The 24,155-nt window shown below is 47.4% G+C and overlaps 1 protein-coding gene across 1 annotated transcript in view; it reads left to right on the top strand.

Moving 5' to 3' along the window:
* LOC140716516 (uncharacterized) overlaps positions 1 to 24,155 on the top strand; it is a 49,335-nt gene that overhangs the window by 8,950 nt on the left and 16,230 nt on the right. The window contains exon 2 of the mRNA XM_073029315.1: positions 2,428 to 4,111. Within this exon, the coding sequence (XP_072885416.1) occupies positions 3,210 to 4,111 (902 nt within the window). The 5' untranslated portion in view covers positions 2,428 to 3,209. The remainder of the gene's footprint in view (positions 1 to 2,427; positions 4,112 to 24,155) is intronic.

Raw genomic sequence — 24,155 nt, 5'->3', positions numbered from 1 at the left:
GTGTACCTGGACTTCCAGAAAGCTTTTGATAAAGTCTCACATAGGAGATTAGTGGGCAAAATTAAGGCACATGGTATTGGGGGCAGAGTACTGACATGGATTGAAAATTGGCTGGTTGACAGAAAACAAAGAGTAGCGATTAACGGGTCCCTTTCGGAATGGCAGGCTGTGACCAGTGGGGTACCGCAAGGTTCAGTGCTGGGACCGCAGCTGTTTACAATATATATTAATGATTTAGATGAAGGGATTAAAAGTAACATTAGCAAATTTGCCGATGACACAAAGCTGGGTGGCAATGTGAAATGTCAGGAGGATATTATGAGAATGCAGGGTGACTTGGACAGGTTGGGTGAGTGGGCAAATGTATGGCAGATGCAGTTTAATGTGGATAAATGTGAGGTTATCCACTTTGGTGGCAAGAACAGGAAGGCAGATTACTATCTAAATGGAGTCAAGTTAGGAAAAGGGGAATTACAACGAGATCTAGGTGTTCTTGTAATGAAAGCAAGCATGCAGGTACAGCAGGCAGTGAAGAAAGCTAATGGCATGCTGGCTTTTATAACAAGAGGAATTGAGTATAGGAGTAAAGAGGTCCTTCTGCAGCTGTACAAGGCCCTGGTGAGAGCACACCTGGAGTATTGTGTTCAGTTTTGGTCTCCAAATTTGAGGAAGGACATTCTTGCTATTGAGGGAGTGCAGCGTAGGTTCACAAGGTTAATTCCCGGAATGGCGGGACTGTCATATGTTGAAAGATTGGAGCGACTGGGCTTGTATACACTGGAATTTAGAAGGATGAGAGGGGATCTGATTGAAACATATAAGATTATTAAGGGATTGGACACGCTGGAGGCAGGAAGCATGTTCCTGCTGATGGGTGAGTCCTGAACTAGAGGCCACAGTTTAAGAATAAGGGGTAGGCCATTTAGAACAGAGATGCGGAAAAACTTTTTCACCCAGAGAGTGGTGGATATGTGGAATGCTCTGCCCCAGAAGGCAGTGGAGGCCAAGTCTCTGGATGCATTCAAGGGAGAGTTAGATAGAGCTCTTATAGATAGCGGGGTCAAGGGATATGGGGAGAGGGCAGGAACGGGGTACTGATTGTGTATGATCAGCCATGATCACAGTGAATGGCGGTGCTGGCTAGAGGGGCCGAATGGCCGACTCCTGCACCTATTGTCTATTGTCTAAAAAGGCTGGATCCGTCCTTGGCTACAACCTGGACTCTTCTGAGTTAGCGGTGGAGAAGAGGTCACTAAACAAACTATTATCCATTATGGACAATCTGACACATCCCCTATCCATGACCTACTGAATAGGCAAGTCAAGTCAAGTCAGGTCACTTTTATTGTCATTTTGACCATAACTGCTGGTACAGTACACAGTAAAAATGAGATGTTTTTCAGGACCATGGTGTTACATGACACAGTACAAAAACTAGACTGAACTACGTAAAAAAACACAACAACACAGAGAAAGCTACACTAGACTACAGACCTACACAGGACTGCATAAAGTGCACAAAAACAGTGCAGGCATTACAATAAATAATAAACAGGACAATAGGGCAAGGTGTCAGTCCAGGCTCTGGGTATTAAGCAGTGGAGCACTCTTTCAGACAGACTCATTCAGCCCCACTGTCACAAGGATTGTTACAGAAAATCTTTCCTACCAAATGCAATAAGCGTATACAACAGTTCATCTCTGAGTGACGGGAGAACGCATGTCATAGTAAATAGTCTCTGTTTTATTATTTCATATGTTATTGAACATTATTGCACATTGGTAAATTTTTATCGTGCATATTATTATTCTGTACTTTATCATTAGTTAAGTCTGCACACTTAAGTATGTGTTTATAAATCTTGCTGCTGTAACGAAAGAATTTCCCACTCGGGATCAATAAAGTAATTATTATTATTACAGATATCTTTTCCTGGGGTAACAAGTGACCAGTAAGATTTTACATTGCAAAAATGCCACACTTTAACAATCTGCATCACTAAAATCGAGTCTCCTCCCCTTTGTATTCACATTGCGGTCAGTGAATTTACTACTGGCAAGCATCTGGTGATTGGTCAGGGTAGTTAGACTGTCTCCTGGATGTAGTCCGATGTGCTCTGTGTATTGCTGGTGGGACGTGCCCAGAACGTGAAGTTGTACGAATGGGGAGAGTCAAACTGAGCCAAGCCGCAGATTGATGACGGGCAGAAGTGACCCATTCCGCTGCAGGCAGAAAGATAGAGAGAATTTGGTGTCGCGCCTGTTTGTCTGAACTGTGCTCCGTTAAAGATGAGGAGTCATGCCTCCGACTTGGGTTGAGCCTGGATATAACGGTGTTTTAAGTAAGATTCACTGTCAGGACTAAACTTGTCTTTAATGCTGTCCTTAAGAAATTGATTTTTTTTTGTCCTGTTAATCTTTTTACAGGGTAGAAAAGGCAAAGGATTTGTAGATGCAAAGCTTGACCACACCAACACGTCAGATCCACCGTATCGGCCAGTGTACCAGCACTTGAGTTCCGTCAGTCTCTGATTATGGAGGATGCTTAAGGACAGAGAGTTGGGTGAACCTGCCTGGAGTTTGTGTTATGAAGGAGCGACCAGTTATTCCCTTCGTAACACCGATATTTCTGGCGCCGATCCTTGGAGAAGGCGACGCATCTCGTCCCAGCTGGAAACGTGCTTTGCGTCTGAGGCCTCGTGCGGAGCCCACTGGAGCTGGGGTGCATCTGTTCACCGGAGACCAGGTCTTCGACTGCATTGAGTGTGCGAGGGATTCACTACATCAGGTCTCACTCGCTGAGTCGTCGGAGGATTGATAGCAGGGAGAGCGGAAATCAGCGACTCTTCACAACATAAAGAACACTCACCTGCTTTCAGTGTGGTAGGAGATTCACTCACTCAGCCCAACCTCAAGCACATGAGGTTGTTTGAGGGAATATACTCAGTCATCCCAGCCTGAGGATAATCAGTAAGTCTGGGCGACGTAGGGACTGTTCAGATGTTCTGACTGTTGGGGCGGGGCACGATTCATCCTAGCTGAAGATACTAACCAAAGAATTCACCGTGGTGAGAGGCTCTGGGTCTGAAGAGATCCACTCACTCCTACATCCTACTGACGCCAGCGAGTTCGCGTGTGAGAGGTGGAGGGGGGGGTACCGTTCATCTGTCAACGTGTGGGGGCTGGGACCCGCCAGTTCGTCCCACGGGATGAGTCTCCAGCAAGCTCACTCCACTGCCAGGCCGTTCACCTGCTCCGACTGCGGGAAGGGATTCACTCGGTCCTCCCACCTGCTGGCCCACCAGACGGTTCACACCGGGGAGCGGCCGTTCACCTGCTCGGACTGCGGGAAGGGGTTCACCGAGCAGTCCCACCTGCAGGCGCACCAGCGGGTTCACACCGGGGAGAGGCCGTTCACCTGTTCGGTGTGCGGGAAGGGGTTCACCCACTCCTCGCACGTGATGAGACACCAGGTGGTTCACTCCGGGGAGAGGCCGTTCAGCTGTCCGGACTGTGGGAAGGCGTTCACTCAGTCATCGTCCCTGCAGACGCACCAGCGGATTCACAGAGGGGAGAGACCGTTCGTCTGCCCCGACTGCGGAAAGGGATTCACTCAGTCATCTGAACTGCTGAAGCATCAGAGAGCTCACTCTGGGGAGAGCCTGTTCACCTGCTCTGAATGTGGGAAGGGATTCTCTCATACCTGCTATCTGAGGAGGCACCAGCTGATCCACTCTGGGGAGAGGCCATTCAGTTGCTCCGACTGCGGGAAAGGATTCACTCGGTCCTCCCACCTGCTGGCCCACCAGACGGTTCACACCGGGGAGCGGCCGTTCACCTGCTTGGACTGCGGGAAGGGGTTCACCGAGCAGTCCCACCTGCAGGCGCACCAGCGGGTTCACACCGGGGAGAGGCCGTTCACCTGTCCGGTGTGCGGGAAGGGATTCACCCACTCCTCCCACGTGGTGAGGCACCAGAGGGTTCACTCCGGGGAGAAGCCATTCACCTGCCCGGACTGCGGGAAGGCGTTCACGCAGTCGTCCCACCTGCAGGCGCACCAGCGGATCCACACGGGAGAGAGGCCGTTTATCTGCTCCGTCTGTGGGAAGGGGTTCATCCTGTCGTCTCAGCTGCTCAGGCACCAGCGGGTTCACACCGGGGAGAGGCCGTTCACCTGCCCCGTATGTGGGAAGGGATTCACGCAGTTGTCCCACCTGGGAAAGCACAAGCGCATTCACACTGAGCGGCCACACCCCTCTCCCGTGTGAGCAAAGAGGTCCACGCGGGCAAGATAGACCGGCGAGGTCAGTCAGGGAGTTCAGCTGCTCAGACAGTGGGAAACAATTTACTGTGTCGTCTTGTGAGGGTCACTAGCCTCTCAAGTGCAGGAATCAGGGAGGCTTTGGCTGTTAAAACAAAACTCAAGATCTCTTACAAAATTTAACTAGGAAAACTAACAAGAGGTCAGACAAACACAGAATCGTGAGGAACCCAAATCACTGACAACACACAGAAGGACTCTGTCCGAGTTTCACCAGACAAGGGAGCAAAAAGACCCAACACAGAGACACAGCATGGAGCATGCTCATTAAATTGCCCCAAATTGAATAAAAGTGATAAATACAAAGAAAGCTTAACAATCCCCATCATCCCACATGAGACACAAAGTGAAAACCCAGAGCTGGTCCAAAAACAATTAGACATAAAGGTAAACATGTGCAGTAGGTGACCCCAAGAAATTACAGTCCATATACTAGTTGACAATAAAAATCACTGTTTATAAATGACCTCTGATTTGACACATCTCACCTGCAGACACACCAGTGAGTCCACAGTGCAGTGAGACTGGTTGTCTGCTCGATGTGCGGGGAGGGGTTCACTCACTCAGTTCACCTGTGGACACACCAAGTTCACACTGGAAGAGGGCATTCGGCTGCTCTATGTGTGGGGGCGGTGGGGGGGTATACTCAGTCATCGGACCTGAAGACGCATCGGGGACCGTTCACCCGTTCTGACTGTCGGAAGCGATTCATTAAGTTGTCTGGCCTCGGGACAGGCCACAGAGTTCACACTGGAGAGTGGTCGTGCCACTTGTTCTGAGCACGGAAAGGGTTGCATTCGATAATCACAACTGCTGAGGCACCAGCGAGTTCACAGAGGGGAGAGGCCGTTCACCTGCTCGGGATTTGGGAAGGTATTCCCTCAGTTATCCCACCTCAGAAAGCATAAGCGCAATCGCATTGAGGGGCCACTGTGTGAGCAAAGAGATTTATTCGATTGTCACTGTTAGGGCGTATTCTGGAGTTAGGATATATAACAGACATTAAGTTCAACAGCAGCTATTCTCCAGACCTGAACATGGATTGTAGATTAAAGCCCTGAACAGTAGTTTTCCTGGAGTTGACTGCAAACCAGGCAATGCTGATTAACATTCATTTTGGGTGTCTGGAGTGTGGGTGCGAAGACGAAGGCGATTGAAAACTGTCTGTAATTTACAGGAAGCATTGTACATACATCGTAACTACAGAATTGTTCTGCCATCTTTGATCTTTAGCATATAAAATGTCGTGTAATATCTGGTCAAACAGCCCTCTTCCTCCCAGAGGGTCTCATTTTGTTGAATAAAGCACTTCTGTATCCACTAGCTTCAGTATCTCTCCACTGGCTTCAGTCACACTGTAACTGTCCCATCTGCTGAAATGCCAGCAACTTCACATGAGGGAGGATGTTCAAATAGCTGTCTATTAAATACCTAACCATCATGATGACTGAATCCAGTCGCAGATCCCCAAGGGGTTGTTGATGTCAGGTTTTGCGGTTATTGTGGCTGCTCGTCGCGCTCGGGACTGGACCCTGGTCCTTGAGGGTTCTGCGAATGCCGGCCTTAAACGAGACTGACGTTTAATAACGTGGACCTGTGACAAATAAATTTCTGTTTCATACCCTGTGTTTCAGCTGCTTACTGCTTCTGCCACAGGTCCAATATACAGTAGGGAGGCCACTCAGCCCATCTGGTCCCTGCCCATTTTTCTCTTCCACGTCAGTCCTTTTAAATCCATCCCTGCTGTTCGCCTCTCACTCTTCCCACGATGGCAGGTTCCACTGGATCACCACTCTGGGGTGAAGTGGTTACCTTGAATTTTATAGAAACATAGAAAACCTACAGCACAGTACAGGCCCTTTGGCCCACAGAGTTATGCTGAACATGTCCCTACCTTAGAAATTACTAGGCTTACCCATAGCTCTCTATTTTACTAAGCTCCATGTACCTATCTAAAAGTCTCTTAAAAGACCCTATCGTATCCGCCTCCACCACCGTTGCCGGCAGCCCATTCCACACACTCACCACTCTCTGAGTAAAAAACTTACCCCTGACATCTCCTCTGTACCTACTCCCCAGCACCTTAAATCTGTGTCCTCTTGTGGCAACCATTTCAGCCCTGGGAAAAAGCCTCTGACTATCCACACGATTGATGCCTCTCATCATCTTATACACCTCTAACAGGTCACCTCTCATCCTCCATCGCTCCAAGGAGAAAAGGCCAAGTTCACTCAACCTATTCTCATAAGGCATGCTCCCCAATCCAGGCAACATCTTTGTAAATCTCCTCTGCACCCTTTCTATGGCTTCCACGTCCTTCCTGTAGTGAGGTGACCAGAACTGAGTTTGGACCTCACTCCAAGTGGGGTCTGATAATCCAAGATTATCTCTGACAATTCCAGACGACAGAAAAGGACTCTGGACTTCAAGGAAATGTGCCTCATAAAGGCGGCCCCCATTAATTAAGGACCCCACCATCACCCAGGACGTGGCCTCCAAACTGTTACCGTCAGGTAGGAGGTACTGAACCCTGAAGGCACACACTCCGCGATTCAGGAACAGCTTCTTCCCTGTGCCATCCGATTCCTAAATGGACATTGAACCCCTGAACACTGCCTCTCTTTTATTATTTCTGTTTTTGCACTATTTTTAATTTAACCATTTAATATAGGTAAATATACTTACCGTAAATTATTTACTGTTTTTTTAAATATGTTTTGTATTGTAATGCTACCCCAAAAGTTAACAGATTTCACCACACATGCCAGTGATATTAAACCTGATTCTGATTTTGCCTCAAATATTCTGCGTTTCTCGGGGCTCCGGACGAGTGGAGAATATCGTGGGTTGTTGCAACACGCCGCTGCTCTCTGGAGTCCGACAGCGGAAAACGAGGAGGGCCCAGCACAGGGCAGGCTTGGGCTTCCAGATCAGACCAGGAGTATGTGGCAACGAAAGGCCGATTGATAACATTTCCTGAGGTCGCGGCCCGAAACATTAACTGTTTATTCATTTCCATAGATGCTGCCTGACCTGGTGAGTTCCTCCGGCATTTTGTGCGCGCGTTGCTGATTCCCAGCATCTGCAGATTTTCTCTGGTTTGGACCAGCCGCATTTGGAAGCTGATTGGCTGAATAAAAATGTTTTACAAGTGCAAAATGCTGGAGGAACTCCAGTAGGTCAGGCATGATGGTGCAGAGTCTCGGCACTTAATGTCAGCAGTCTGACCTGCTGGATTTCTCCGGCAGTTTGTGTGTGTCGCTCTGGGTTTCCAGCATCTGCAGAATCTCCTGTGGGTTTTTTTTTTGTTTCTGTGAGCCTGTTGGACTTTGACTTTTGACACAGAGATACTGAGTACATTGTTTTTGGGAGATGTCATGTTACATTGACCGCTTTGCTCTCGACCTGACGGGTCTTTGAGCCAGTGGCAGACACGGTCAGAGACTCTGCAGATGCTGGAAAGCCAAGCGACACACACACACGCAAAATGCCGGAGGAACTCAGCAGGCCAGGCATTTCCCCCCCAGCACTTTGTGTGAGTGTCGCCATCGATTGCCAGCCTTCGTTAATCCGAAACGTTCCTGCTTCCGAATTCGCCAGCAGACCGGGTGCGCATGCGCCTAGAATCGCAGTGTGGGGGGGGGGGGCAGAAAGTCGCGCATGCGCTCAGTGGATAAAAGGGGTTTGGAGTGGAGGGGGCAACTTCTTGCGAGTTCCGGGCACACTGGGGCATTCCCGGCCCTTCCCAGACACTGCCGGGCTTCAGCTGTCCAAATCCACGATTTAAAACTCCGAGTTCCGGTTTAATCCCCTATGAAGAACGCCCAGGGCCTTTCTAATAGGAGGATTTTCTGTGTTGTACTAGTTCAGAGTATTTTTTGTACTGTTTCATGTAACACCAAGGTCCTGAAAAACGCTGTCTCGTTTTTACCGTGTACTGTACCAGCAGTTATGGTCGAAATGACAATAAAAAGTGAGTTGACTTGATGTTATGGCAGAAACACAAGGCGGACACTGAGATCAGGTCCGGGGTTCAGAACCAGCTGTTGTCCAAATCCTGGTAGATAGTTGACACTGAGGTCCAAAGGAAGGTACTGGATCAATCCCGTACAAAGTACATCTATAATCAAAGTATGTGTACATAACGTATCCAACCTTGAGATGTGTCTTCAAAAAGACACAACACAAATAAAACGCCGTACAACCTATTAACCCACAGAACGGAGACGGTCAAACACCCAGTGTGCAAACATTAAAAAAGAGTAAACAACACAAGGGTCATGAACCGCAGTGTCTCCAAAAGTGAGTGCGCAGCCACGGAGCCAGCTCAGCCGCGTGTTGCAGGCCTCAGCTGAGCTGTCAGTGGAGGACTACACAGAAAAAAAGCAAACACAATCTCTACATCTGCTTTTGTTCTATAGAAATCCATCTTTCTTCAACCTCCTCTGTCTGAGGACCTTTCTACTCATGAGAACACGTTTTGCCCCATTCTCTCTGGGAACATAATTGATATCAGGCATTTTCCTCCAGGGTAACAAGTGATCCATAACATGCCCCACTTTAACAATCTCCTTCGTCAAGATCGAATCGCCTCCCCTTTGGATTCACATTGCCATCAGCATCAAATTCTCCGACTTTCTGCATCAGAATGGGGCATCTCTGCCCGTCATCAGTCTGTGGCCTGGCACAGTTTTCTCTCTGCTTCACACGCTGGGCATGTCCCACAGAGACACAGAGTGCTAATCACATGACATGGCTGTTCCTTGAGACTTTCTAATCCCTCTGACCACTCACTCACCCACCTTTGATGTAGAAAACGCTTATGTTATGGAAAACATGGGAACAGGTGGTAGAACGTCCAGCTGAATCCAAGATTTTTTTATGTGGCCGGAAGGTAGAAGTTAGGGTGGGAGCAATGTTCTCTAAAGAGTATGAGATTGAGCATGGCACATCACAGGAGTGACAGTGTAGCCCAGGCAGCGGAGAAATGGGGATGTCAGTAGAGGTGTAAATTGTCTGTTGCAGTGCCTCAAGTTACTTGTTTTTCTATGAGGAACATTACACCCATAATTGATCTCAAGCTATATGGTACAACTCTTAAGAGTCAGTGGTGAAGTTTCCAGGTATATGGATGGGCACAAGGCTAACATGGAAGGTGCATGTGAAGACAATTCTTGAGAGGTGTAAAAACCCTAATGTGCTCAGCTGGGTGGATTGGGGTGCGAGTTGGAGGTTGCTTAAGAAAATGTATATTGTTTTAGTCACATCTGTCTTTGATTTTGGATGTGTTGCTTATGGGTCAACCTTACCAGTGATCGTGAAGCGCCGAGATAAGATTCAAGCTCAAGCATTGAGATTATGTTGTGATGGTATTAAATAATCCCCGATTCCGGTATTACTGGTAGAATGGGTGAAGTGCCTTTACATCTACGCAAGTTACAGTTTGTAATTGTTTATTGGAAGAGGGCATAAACTTGGTCATCCAATATTGGCAACGCTGGCAGAGCGTTGGGAGCAATGCATTCGTAAGGTTTTCAGTTTTGGGTGGATGGGAAATGAACGGGCACAAAATCTTGGGTTGTTCAGTGTGGATTGTGGTCCCAGTGTATCTCTTTCTATCACTCCTCTATGGTGTTTCCATTTGCCTGTGGTTCAGCAATATATTCAAGGCAAATATTATAGAATATAGAAATCTACAGCACATTACAGGCCCTTCGGCCCACAATGTTGTGCTGACCATGTAACCTACTCTAGGAACTGCCTAGAATTACCCTACCACATGGCCCTCTATTTTTCGAAGCTCCATGTACCTATCTAAGAGGCTCTTAAAATAACCTATTGTATCCACCTCCACCGCCATCGCCAGCAGTGTATTCCACACACCCACCACTCTCTGTGTGAAGCAGTTACCCCTGGCATCCCCTCTGTACCTACTCCCAAGCACCTTAAAACTATGCCACCTTGCGTTAGCCCTTTCATCCCTGGGAAAAAGCTATCTGCGCGATCAATGCCTCTCAGCATCCTATACACCTCTATCAGGTCACCTCTCGTCCTCTGTTGCTCCAAGGAGAAATGGCCAAGGACAAGGAGTTATGGCCTCATGCATATTTATACAGATGATTGAAATGCTCCAATGACAGGTTATTCAGGTGTGTCTGTTTACCTTTCAAACTTTCAGGCAACTATTCAGAAAAGGTTATCAGACAAAGTATCAGTATTCACATCTGAGATGGTTACTATCCTTGTAGCCTTGGAATGGGCTGACAAAGAATGCCCTGATTATGTACTTCTGTGCTCTGATTCATTGTAGGTTTTGACATCCATCAAAGCTCTTATTTCAAATTGTAGGCCAGACATCCTTCTTGAGATCGGAAAACATCAGTTGAGGCTGCAAGGTCTAGGCTTGTGTTAAGGGTGAAAACCACAATTAAAAAATCTATCCAATCACTGTGGCAACGAAGTTGGGATGAGGAACAGGAAGGACAGGCCCTGAGAATATCTTCACTGGAGATCAGAAGATCAGCTGCTTGAAGTGTGGGAGGCATTCACTTCGTCATCGGACCCGATGAGACAGCAGAGAGCTCGTAGCGAGGAAAAAGCATCTGAGCATGGAAAGAGTTCCAGTCTTTCATCTAGCCTGCAGACACGCCAGCAGGTTCCTGGCCTGGGGAGACCAACTGTGGGAAGGGATACACTCAATCCCCTCATCTGGTGATACAGCAGTGAGTTCCAGCAGGGGACAGACCGATCATTGTGGGAAGAGACTCATTCATTTGTCCCATCTGATAATACACCAGCAAGTTCACATGGGGAGAGGCCATTACCAGTTCAGGCAGCGGGAAGGGATTGACTGGCTGCATCACGGCCTGGTATGGAAACACCAATGCCTTTGGCCCAGTGCATCATGAGTAAAGTACTCCATTGAGCACATCTACGTGAAACCCCGTTATAGGAAAGCAGCATTCATCATCAAAGATCCTCACCACCCAGGCCTCACTGCTGCCATCAGGTAGAAGGTACAAGAGCCTCAGGACTCACACCACCTGGCTCAAGGACAGTTACTACCCCTCAACCATCAGGCTCTTGAACGAAAGGGTATAACTTGCCCATCCATTGAGATGTTCCCACAACCAATGATCTCACTTTGAGGACCCTTTATCTTGTTATTTCAGGTTCTCATTATTTATTAAACGCAAAGCACACTGCAGATGCTGTGGTCAAATCAACACGTACAAACAAGCTGGAGGGACTCAGCAGGTCGGGCAGCATCCGTGGAAATGAACAGTCAACGTTTCGGGCCGAGACCCTTCTTCAGTCCTGACGACCTGCTGAGTTCCTCCAGCTTATTTGTACGTGTCTCATTATTTATTGCTGTTTATTTACATTAGCATTCACAGAGTTTGTTGTCATCTGCACTCTAGCTGATCTTTCACTGATCCTGTTATAGTTATTGTTCTATAGATTTGCTGAGTATGCCCGCAGGAAAATGAATCTCAGGCTTGTATATAGCGACATGTATGTACTTTGAAAATAAAATTTACTTTGAACTTTCTCATTGTATTTCTGCTGTCAGGGTTTCCTGACCGGAGTTCGAAAGCCGCCTGCACAGGAGGCAGAGGTCAGTGGTGTCCCATTGGAGGTCTCCACTATTCAGCCAGGTGACCCAAGGTATTGTTGGACCTTGGACATCCCTCCCAGGGAAGGCGGCTGTGCACGGTGAAATCCCCCGGATTCACGTCTCCTCCAAACTAGCTCATTTCTTCTCAGCGTGCGGCCACACACAAGGAACTTCTGCACAGAGCCTGCAACCAGTTTCCTGGAGTTGGGCCCGAGGGCGTGAGCCGTGGTCTCGAGAGGCCAGCTGAAATTAGAACAGCGTAGCCAGCTCTTTCCTTTCTGTCTGACCCCACTTCCTCATTCTGGAACCGCTCCTCCACACACACTCTTTTTCTCTTTCCACCTCACACCCTCCTCTTTGTCCCCCATTCTCACTTTGTGTCCCCTTGTCTCCGTCCCCTCCCTCTCTCTCTGCCCATCTGCCCTCATTCAGTCCCCTCCCTCCACTCTTTCTCTCACAGTCCCCCCCCCTCTAACCCGCTGCTGCTCTCGCACTGCCCAGTATGCCATCCCTGTCTTTGCGATCACATCCTCTCCCCCACCCCCGCGCCGGCTCTCCGTCCCGTGCACTGCTGAGAGAGAGGTTGTTACAGTGGCACCACTCAGCCCGATGACCAATCCCACTCCGATAAACTGACTCATTATCACCCAGAGCCCATTCAACAACAGCTGGTGAATCCCTTCACCCATCAAAAGGACTGTTTAATCTCTCCGAAGGGAGAGCGGTGCTGGCAGAACCTGTGGAGTTGTTACCGAGCGGAAGGGAGCGTCACGGTAGCGTACGGGTTAACGCGACACTATTACAGCTCGGGGCGTTCTGGAGTTCCGAGTTCAATTCCAGCATCATTCTGTGAGGCATCTCTGTACGTCCGCCCTGTGCTTGGCTTTTCCCCGGTCTGTTTCCACAGTCCAAAGACATGGTGGATTAACCTAGCTTAATTGGTCTTTGGTTAGGTTGGGGTTAATCGGGGTTGTGGGACAGCATGGCTCGAAGGGCAGGAAGGGCCTCCTCTGCGGAGTATTGCTAAATAAATAAATAGGAGGCCATTCAGGCCATCAGTCCTGGCTCCCGGTGTCACAGTCCGGTCCGTGGACAACGGATTCCGGGTCTTCCGGCTGTCCCCTGTTTCCGTTGGGCTTAATCACAGGCACCTGATGCTCGTCTTGGGGATGGGAATGTAAGTGGCCCTGGGATCGAGTGTGGGTGCTGGTTTGTCTCGTCAGTATCCCCTTGGAGCAGCTTGCTGCTGGAAGGCTAGAGCAGCTGTTCATGATCCCTAGGCCTGGTTGGAGGACCATTGCTTCAAACAGCCTTGTTGTCTCTAGTCGGGGCAGTCATCGGGGTATGGATTCGGCCGTTTCCAAGGCCAGCCAAGGTTGCTGGCCGTCCCGAGACTCTGAGCCACCCCGGATTGTGCTCCCTTCCTGTCCTTGCCTCCATGGGGTAAGTCAGGCTGACTTTGCCATTATTCTGAGGCAGGACTGTTCTCTTCCCCTCCCCATCTGAATCCCTGTCAGTTTCCTCAGTGGTTTACCTCGGCAGTCATCCCGATCCCGCATCCTAGAAAGCATCCTGGCCCTGCGTCCTAGAAAGGGTCCCGGCCCTGTGATCCAAGAAGGAGTACCTTGTCCTGCCCGGAAAAGCCTCAAAGAATCCAAGCCTCATCCAGTCCTGTAGCCACATCATGTCCTCGCCTAGTTCTGGGGTCTGAGCCCGAAACAAGACCCAGGTTCTGGGTCCTTGTCCAGTCTCTGGCTAGGAGTCCAAGCCCAGGCTCCTAGTTCCCAGTTCCTCGTCCTGGTCCCGTTTTCCTAGCCCTAGTCTGTGTCCAGTCCCATCCCTAACTCTAGTCCAGTCCAGTTCCCAGTACTTCAGTGTCCGTGTCTTGCATTTGGGTCTGTTCCCAGCGCCCTGTGGTCTGATGACCTTCCCTGCGCTCTGTCCCAGAGGCCTCACGGGCTGCTTCCGGGTTGACCCTTGTGTCTCAACAAGGGTTGTGGAGAACCCCCTGACTCTCCTCTCCTTCCACCCAACCACCACCCCCTCCTCTCTCTGCCAGGCAAAACAGCCCCAGAGAAATGAACCAGCTGCCTGCCTCCACGGAGACTCTAGGGTGCCATGGGCCCTCCTCCTGCCCAGAGGTAGGTTGGGGTTGGAGGTGGCAGGTGGCTGGGGATGATGTAGGGGAGCAGCTGATCTCTTTGGCAAGGATGCCTCCCCCACCTTGCACCGACAACCCCTTCTCCCACCATTGCAGACGTTGGACACGTCATCGCATCATGAGAAACGCCTGGCCAGCGTAGACACTCTTCCCGAGGATTAACCTCTCTCTTCTCTGCATGATCATGGAGGATCAGGGAAGCTTAGCAGATGTGCACGCAGCTATTTCATTGCATCAGTTCACATCCTTATGAACTGAACTAATACAGGGGCTTGCCAGCAAATACAGATTCGGTCTGTGCCTAACCCATGATTGTCATGAGGACTTAATCCTTGTAGCAAAACAAACAACATCCGCTGATTCTCCTTTGTCTATCCTGCCTGTTGTTTCCTCAAAGATTTGTCGGATGAGATTTCCTTTTCAGGAAACCAGCCTGACATTGGCCTATTTTATCATATGTCTCCAAGTACCCTGAACCTTCATCCTTAACATTTCACAATAACACCTTCCCAACTACAGAAGTCAGGCTAACTGGCTTATAATTTCAATTTTTCTGCCTCCCTCCTTTCTTATAGAGTGGAGTGACATTTGCAATATTCCAGTTCTCCGGGACCGTTCCAGGATCTATTGATTCTTGAAAGATCATTACTAATGCCTCCACAATCACTTCACCTACCCCTTTCAGAATGTAGTTCATCTGGGGCAGTTATTTCCTTTCAGACGTTTCAGCTCCCTAAGCACCTTCGCCTTAGCAACAGCAGCATTCACACTCACTTCTACCTCCTGACACTCTCCAATTTCTGGCACACTGCCAGCGTCTTCCACAGTGAAGACTGATGCAAAGTACTAATTAAGATCGACCACCATTTCTTTGTCCCCCATTTCTACCTCTCCAGCATCATCTCCCAGTGGTCTGATATCCACTCTTGTCTCTCTTTTACTCTGTAAATACTTGATTAAAAAGTTTTTTCTATCCTCTTTTATATCTTTAACTAGATTGCCTTCATATTTCTTCTTTTCTCTTTCTATTGCTTTTTCAGTTGCCTTCTGTTGATTTTTAAAAGCTTCTAAATTTCCTCTATTATATGCCCTCTCTTTTTCTTTTACGTTGTCTTTGATTTCTTTTGTCAGCCATGGTTGCATCACCCTCCCTTTAGAATGCTTCTTCTTTGGGACCTATTTATCCAGTGCCTACCAAATTGCTCCTCTGCTGTCATCCCTGCTGGTGTCCCCTTCCAATCAACTTTGGCCAGCTCCTCTCTTATGTTTCTGTAATTCCCTTTACTGTACTGTAATACTGCTTCACATTCCCATTTGGATATGTCCATACATGGCCTCCTCTACTGCCATGATGAGGCCAAACTCAGGTTGGAGGAGCCTCATATACTGTCTGGGTAGTCTCCAGCCCCTTGGCATGAACATCGAATTCTCCAACTTCTGGTAATTCCCTCCCTCTCCCTTCCCCCATCCCAGTTTCACTCTGCCTCCTCCTCCAGCTGCCTATCACCTCCCTCATGATTCTGCCTTCTTTTACTATCCATAGTGCTTTCCCCTTACATTCCTTCTTCACCTTTGCTGCCTATCCCCTCCCTGCTTTCCCTCCCCCACCCCTTGATCTTTCCTCTGATTGGTTTTTCACCTGGCACCTTCCACCCTCCCCCCACCTTCTTTATAGAGACACTGCCCCCTCCCTCTTCAGTCCTGACGAAGGGTCTCGGCCCGAAACGTTGACTGCTCGTTTCCATGGATGCTGCCCGACCTGCTGAGTTTCTGCAGCGTGTTGTACGTGTTGCTTTTTACAAAAGCATCTGCAGTGTACTTTTGTATTTACTGATATATATATGACCTTAGCTTCTGCCTTTCAAACTGCAGGGTGAATTCTATCATATTATGATCAATGCTCCCCCAACAGTTCCTTTACCTCAACCTCCCTAATCAAACCTGGTTCATTACAAAACACCCAATCCGGGATTGCCTTTTCCCGAGTAGGCTCAACCATAAGCTGCTCTAAAAATCTGTCTCGTAAGCATTCTACAAATGCCACCTCTTGGGATTCAGCACCAATCTGATTTTCCCCATCTACCTGCATATTGAAATCTCTCACTATGATCGTAACGTTGCCCAAGTTTCATGCCTTTTCTAGCTCCCATTGTAATTTGTACCCCACATCCCGGCTACTGTTCAGAGGCCTGTGTTTAAATCTCATGAGGGTCTTTTTACCCTTGCAGTTTCTTAACTCTGCTATATAACCATATAACATATAGCAATTACAGCACGGAAACAGGCCAGCTCGGCCCTTCTGGTCCATGCCGAACGCTTGCTCTCAACTAGTCCCACCGACCTGCACTCAGCCCATAACCCCCCATTCCTTTCCTGTCCATATACCTATCCAATTTTACTTGAAATGACAAAATCAAACCTGCCTCTACCACTTCTACTGGAAGCTCGTTCCACACAGTTACCACTCTCTTAGTTAAGAAGTTCCCCCTCGTGTTACCCCTAAACTTTTGCCCCTTAACTCTCAACTCATGTCCTCTTGTTTGAATCTCCCCTACTCTCAATGGAAAAAGCCTATCCACGTCAACTCTATCTATCCCCCTCATAATTTTAAATACCTCTATCAAGTCCCCCCTCAACCTTCTACACTCCAAAGAATAAAGACCTAACTTGTTCAACCTTCCTCTGTAACTTAGGTGCTGAAACCCAGGTAATATTCTAGTAAATCTCCTCTGTACTCACAAGTATTCCACATCTTCTGATTTCATGTCACATCTTTCTAAGAATTTGATTTCATTTTATGCCACGTCACCCCTTCTGCCTACCTGCCTGTCCTTTTGATACAATGTGTACCCCTGGATGTTAAGCTCCCAACTATGATCTTCTTTCAGCCACGACTCAGTGATATCCACAATGTCATACCTGCCAATCTGGAACTCTGCTACAACATTATCTACCTTACTCTGTATACTGTGTGCATTTGAATACTGTACTCAACACCTTTTTCAACTTTGCCCCCATGTTACACTTCAACTCATCCCACCTATTGCAATTTTGCCCATCTGCCTGTTCCTTCTCACAATCTCTCTACACACAGCATCAATTTGTATACCAACCACCCCATTCTCAGTCCTGTTGCTCTGGTTTCCAAACCCCTGCCAAATTAGCTTGAGCCGGCTCCAAAAGCTCTAGCAAACCTGCCCACAAGGATATTGGATCTCTCCCCAGAGTTCAAGTGTAACCCGCCCATTTTTTCCCAGGTCGTGCCTTCCCCAGAGGAGATCCCAAACTTTAGATCCTGCTGGAGGGTCAATCTACACCATACAGAGGTGTTCTATACTGGCCTCCTATTCCCTTTCCTTTTCCTGACGATGCTTGACCGCAAGACGTTCCAGGCCAGGGGCCAGGTGAGCAAGACTGAGGCAGAACCATCACGACTGAGCACAACGAAGAGTTAACCATGGAGCGCGGTCATTAAAAGAGATCCCAGAAGAAATCTGAAACCCTGATTCTTGCACCAGTTCCTCAGGCACGCATTCCTCTGCCAAATCTTATCCTCATTGGGGCATTAAACAAATCATTACTACCCTTTAGCTTCTGCTTTTCATTTTGGTACAGATATCAGCCTCCATAAATCAAAGTATTGAGTACAGGAGATGGGATGTTATGTTGAAGTTGTATAAGACATTGCTGGGGCCTAATTTGGAGTATTGCATGCAGTTTTTGTCATCTACCTGCGGGAAAGATGTAAATAAGAGTACTGAAAACATTTACAACTATGTTGCCAGATCCGGAGGACCTGAGTTATATGGAAAGATTGAATAAGTTAGGACTTTATTTCTTGGAATGTAGAAGATTTGAGAGAGGTTTACAAAGTTATTAGGGGTATAAGTCAAGTCAAGTCACTTTTTATTGTCATTTCGACCATAACTGCTGGTACAGTGCACAGTAAAAATGAGACAACTTCTTTTCAGGACCATGGTGTTACATGACACAGTACAAAAACTAGACTGAACTATGTAAAAAACAACACAGAAAAAAAACTACACTAGACTACAGACCCACCCCGGACTGCATAAAGTGTACAAATCAGTGCAGGCATTACAATAAATAATAAACAAGACAATAGGGCAGTAAGATGTCAGTCCAGGGTCAGTATTGAGGAGTCTGATAGTTTGGGGGAAGAAACTGTTAAATATGGTTTTGTTGCACTGGGGTTGGGTGGGACTGCAACTAGAGATTATGGATTTTTAGAGGTATAAGTCAAGTCAAGTTGAGTCAAGTCACTTTTATTGTCATTTCGATCATAACTGCTGGTACAGTACACAGTAAAAATGAGACAATGTTTTTTTCAGGACCATGGTGTTACATGACACAGTACAAAAACTAGACTGAACTACGTAAAAAACAACACAGATAAAAACTACACTAGACTACAGACCCACCCCAGACTGCATAAAGTGCACAAAACAGTGCAGGCATTACAATAAATAATAAACAGGACAATAGGGCAGTAAGATGTCAGTCCAGGGTCAGTATTGAGGAGTCTGATAGCTTGGGGGAAGAAACTGTTAAATAAGGTTTTGTTCCACTGGGGTTGGGTGGGACTACAACTAGAGGGTGTGGGTTAAGGGTGAAAAGTGAGAAGTTTGAGTTTCCCAGAATTGGAAAATCAGAACCAGAACTGAGCACGGTACTCCAAGTGGGGTCTGACCAGGGTCCTATATAGCTGCAGCATTACCTCTCGGCTCCTGAATTCAATTCCACGATTGATGAAGGCCGTACGCCTTCTTAACCACAGAGTCAACCTGCGCAGCTGTTTTGAGCATCCTATGGACTCGTACCCCAAGATCCCTCTGATCCTCAACACTGCCAAGAGTCTTACCATTAATACTATATTCTGCCATCATATTTGACCTACCAAGATGAACCACTTCACATTTATTTGGGTTGAACTCCATCTGCCACTTTCTTTTACTCTTCCAGTTTACAATACAGTGCATTGGCCTTCATAATTGTGGGATTGAGTTTGAGCTGAGAGGTAATGTTGCAGCTATATAGGACCCTGGTCAGACCCCACTTGGAGTACTGTGCTCAGTTCTAGTCACCTCACTACAGGAAGGATGTGGAAGCCATAGAAAGGGTGCAGAGGAGATTTACAAGGATGTTGCCTGGATTGGGGAGCATGCCCTATGAGAATAGGTTGAGTGAACTCGGCCTTTTCTCATTGGATCTGATAGAGGTGTACAAGATGATGAGAGGCATTGATGGTGTGGATAGTCAGAGGCTGAATCCCAGGGCTGAAATGGCTAGCATAAGTTTTAAGGTGCTTGGAAGTAGATACAGGGGTAAGTTTTTTACACAGAGTGTGGTGAGTGCATGGAATGGGCTGCTGGCGGTGGTGGAAATGATAGAGTCTTTTAAGAGACTCCTGGATGGATACATGGAGCTTAGAAAAATGGGTAAGCCTATGTAGTTCTCAGGTAAGGACATGTTCAGCACAGCTTCGTTTCTATGTTTCTTTATATATCTGAGAAAGATTGTATCCTCTTTTATGTCATTGGCTAGCTTAGCTTCATACTTCTTTTCCTTTTAATGGCTTTTTAGTTGCCTTCTGTTGGTGTTTAAAAGCTTCCCTTACACAGGCAAGTGTGCAGCCCACCTTGTGACAGAGGGGCTGCTCCTGAGCTTCTCTGCTCTTACCCGAATACCAGCCCGTGCTCAGTTGTGGCAAGCTCCACTGTTAGTGTTAATGAAGTTCCACTGTGTCCCCAACAGTGCATTGGTCTTCACATAACTGGACAACAAAGATTTTGTTTTCTGAATACTTTTGGGTGTATCTTGGGGACTTTGGTCTGCCAACCATGACATTTCCCTATCATGCTCCATTTTAAATCGACTATGTTCGCTACTTCAATTCATAATTCACGTCAGAATAACTGATGCCAGAATTAAGGAAGTTTTGTTGGTCCACAAACCAAATAGGTCATCAATGACAGGCAAATCGAAGAACTTCTAGTGGGACGGGAGAAAATCACATGGAAGGCATTCAAGGATGTTGCTGAAAATTTTCTTGGCAACTACAGAGCACCAAACTACCTGGAGCTGGTTGACAACGTGCTTCAAGCATACAAAGATTCATTTTCTGCATTCCCATTTAGACTTCTTCCCTGCAAATCTTGGCGCTGTCAGTGACGAGCACGGTGAAAGGTTTCACCAGGACATTGCGGTCATGGAAAAACGGTATCAGGGCAACTGGAATCCATCAATGCTGGCTGATTCTTGTCGGACACTTAGGCGAGAAGGCTCAGATATTTTTAGCTTAGTGGAACCATTGGAAAGTCATGCAGTCAAATGTATTATATTTAATAAAAATTAATTTCTTGTTTCTCCAAATTCCTACATAATACATATAGTCTGAAATTACATTTGTGTTCAGCTTCAAACGGTCTATGATAAAAAAAATTCAGAGGAAGCAACACTTTCGGAAAAACTCGTTGCCCAGTGTAATTGGTGCTTCCTGTGTTTGAATGTTACTTAAACAAATAAATTGCTCACATCCGACTGCGCTCAGAGTTTGCGCTCCGTTCTGTGCAGAAGTCGTTTATCCACACTTTCGGTCATCACCCACTCCCATTTTCCATCTCGCGTTTTTCATAGGGCTCGATTAACCCGCTAACAGGAAAATGGAGCACCGGTGGGAAAGCTAACTCCACGCACATGCACCTCGGTGGAGGTTCGGATCGAACCCCACTTGCTGAGTCTGTGAGGCAGAGTCAGACTCTGTACGCCACTCCCGACGAAGGCTCTCAGCCCAAGACCTTGACTCTCTTTCCATAGGCACTGACTGTCCTCCAGCATTCTGTGTGTGTGACTGCGCTCAGGAAGAGGCACGTAACCTCAGCTCATGTTACCGGGAGAAATCGCAATCGGCCCACAACGAAATGTTAAATATTTTAAATAGTTGGTTACTAAGGGCGTGGTAATTCTCCATCTGCCCTCCCCCCCCCCCCATTTAAAATTTACAGACAGAAAGACACATAGACAGGCGGGGAGACACACACACCCACACAAAGAATGAGAGATAGATAGAGAGAGAGAGATAGGTAGATAGGAGAGTGAAAGAGGGGGAAAGAGAGAGGGAGGAGAGAGGGGGGAGATGGAGAGAGAGGGGGAGAGGGAGAGATGGAGGGGGAGAGATGGAGAGAGAGGGTAGGAGAGAGATATGTTCACTAAAATACAGAGGTGCTGTTCAGCAAGGTAAAGTTCACACAACGTATTCACATTGGGAGAGACTCACACACACAGGACTTGAGACAGCACACCAGTCATGGCGAGGAGAACCCGCACATGTGTTCAGTGTACGGGTGAGATTTTAATGAACCAGCCCAGAGGTAAAACCTGAAATTTACCTTCAGTTGGACCAAGGCCCTAAGAGCACACCACCATCATTAGAGACCAGGTGCTCAACGGCTTTAAGTGTATGGGGGGGGGGGGATTCATTGCGTCCTGGTCTGACCTGAAAAATCGCCCTCGAGTTAATAGCTCTGAGATGTCACTCACTGGCTCTCACTTTAGAAGATATTCGCTGACTGGGCCATCGAATCTGCACATACACCAGCGAGTTCACACCGGGAAGAGGCTTTTCACGTGCTGTGTGGATGGGAAAGGATATACTCTGTCAGTCTGAAGGTACTTCAGCAAGGTCACACTGCACAGAAACTGTTCTGACAGTGGGGAAGAACTCATGCAGTTGTCCAACGTGAGAACGCATCCGAAAGTTCACACTGGAGAGCGGCTGTTCACCTGTTCCTACTCAGTCATCCCAACTACAATCACGTCAGTGAGTTCACATTCAAAGTAAATTTTTTATCAAAGTACATGTAAGTCACCACATACAACCCTGAGATTCATTTTCCTGCGGGCATACTCAGCAAATCTATAAAATAGTAACTGTAACAGAATCGATGAAGGATCAACCAGTGTGCAGAAGACAACAAACTGTGCCAATGCAAATGTAAATAAATAGCAATAAATAACGAGAACATGAGATAATGAGTCCTTAAAGTGAGATTATGGGTTGTGGTAGCATTCAACTGCTTTCTGTGTGGGAAGGGTTTAATTCAGTCACAATGGAGAGAGGCCATTTATTTATTCCGAGTGTGAGGAGGGATATATAAACTCACCTGAGCTACTGAAATATCAGGGAGTTCACACAGGGGAGTCGCTCTATACTTGTTCTGAGCGTGGGAAGGCATTCAGTTAACCCACCTTAATATGCTCCAGTGAGTTCACAATAAGTACAAGCCCAGAGTGAGCAGAGAAATTCATGCAATTGTCCCACCTGCGGAAACACCAGTTACTTCATGTTGAGGAGAAAGTTCAAATAAGCTGTGCGTTAAAGTTTTAATCATCACTGTGGCTGAATCCAGTTGCAAGTTCACTAGGGAAATGTCAAATGTTTATTCCTCTCCATCAAAGCTGTCTGACCCAGTGAGTTCCTCCAGCATTTTGCAGAAATAAAGCATTTATTTTTAGTCAATGTCTCCACGTGTTGCTGATCTTTCATTTATAGACACATCCTTCTGATCTGCTTCCCTCTTCCTCCTCTCTGTAGACTATTCCCCACTCAGCCCTAAAGCCCTGCCCAGTGCTTTCCGACCCTGCCCCATTGAGTGTTTTCCTGCACATTTCCAGCATCTGCAGAATGATTTGTGTTTTTAATCTGCATTTCTAAGTGGGTTGGACTTTGACAGCCTGTTGACATATTGTTGAGTATATTGTCTGTGCGAGCTTACTGCATTAAAGTAAGTGCAGAGTTCCCCACATAAAAATGTTGACTGGTTTCAAGGCTCGTGGCACAGGGGAACCGGTGCTTCCAGTAACTTTAAATGGCACCTTACTTACTGCCCGATATACTTTTTGTGTTCAGAACAGCAAGGAAGGCTATTTCCAAGAGGATCACAACCTTGTTGTAGTGTTTGGAGGCTTGAGTGCCTCAATGACCTGGAGAGCTATTTGGCTGGAGTCAGGGCGTTCTGCTTTGATTCTTGGTAGGATTACCCATGCCAAGCATGTGAAAGGGTAGAGGCCAGACTAAGGGTGGTCCACCAGTCCTCTAGCTTCGGGATTTTAGCTCAGGGCTAACAACCCCAGCTGCTGAAAACAAATTGTTAGGGAAATGGCACCTTGCTTACCCAGAAATCTCCGGGGTGCCAGAATCTGCCTGCTGTGACCCACTGATCAAATGCGCAGGCGTGAAGTCTGCCGAGAGTTCCGGAAAACCGCGCATGCGCCTGGAGGACAACAGGCTCTGGAGGATCGGCAGTCGGTAAGGAGCGGGGCTCCGAGGGGTGAGGGAGATAGAGACGTTGAGTTGATCGGCTCTCATTTTTTCTTTTTCGCGTTGAGCTAGACTCTGAAAATGGTCCCGAGGGCGTGTACGCGGCCAGGATCCGGCGGAGCGGGTTGCAGAATCGGGGTGGCTCCCACAAAAGGACCGAGCCCGCTGCTGCGACTTGCTCTCACGCCGGAAGTGGGGGGTGGGTAGCGGTGGCAGGAAGTGACGGAGAAGACGGAAGTAGCGAACGGGAGGTGGAACTGGGTGACTGGGCTTGTATAAAAGAAGGTGAAAGGCAAGTTTCTGGGAAAAGGGAAAATTTGGCGGCTTATCCACGATTGTAGTGGTGTGTCGTCTAGTGATGGAAACGGTAGACAGCGCTAAATAAGTTTAAAAAAGAGTTTAAGCTTTTGTTGAGTTTTGAATGTGGCCTTGTTTCTGATGTTAAAAAAAATCCAATTAGATTAACTAAGGATTTGAAAAAATAAGCATTTGGGGATATTGTGGACGCAGAACTTATGGGGCGCTCTTAGTATCCTGCAAATATAGTAAACGTTGTAAGGAAGCTTTGGGGTTAAAGCTGTGGGAAGGAAGGAAAGTACCTCCAAGGAATTATATTCAATAACAGTAGCTTTGGGGAGTATTCTCTGTCAGGTGTCTTAAAGTCAGAAGCAGGTTTAATATCACTGGCATATATCGTGAATTTTGTTAAGTGACA

This window comes from Hemitrygon akajei, chromosome 25 (genome assembly GCF_048418815.1).
Source record: "Hemitrygon akajei chromosome 25, sHemAka1.3, whole genome shotgun sequence".
NCBI lineage: Eukaryota > Metazoa > Chordata > Chondrichthyes > Myliobatiformes > Dasyatidae > Hemitrygon > Hemitrygon akajei.
This window is presented reverse-complemented; position numbering and strand designations above follow the sequence as displayed.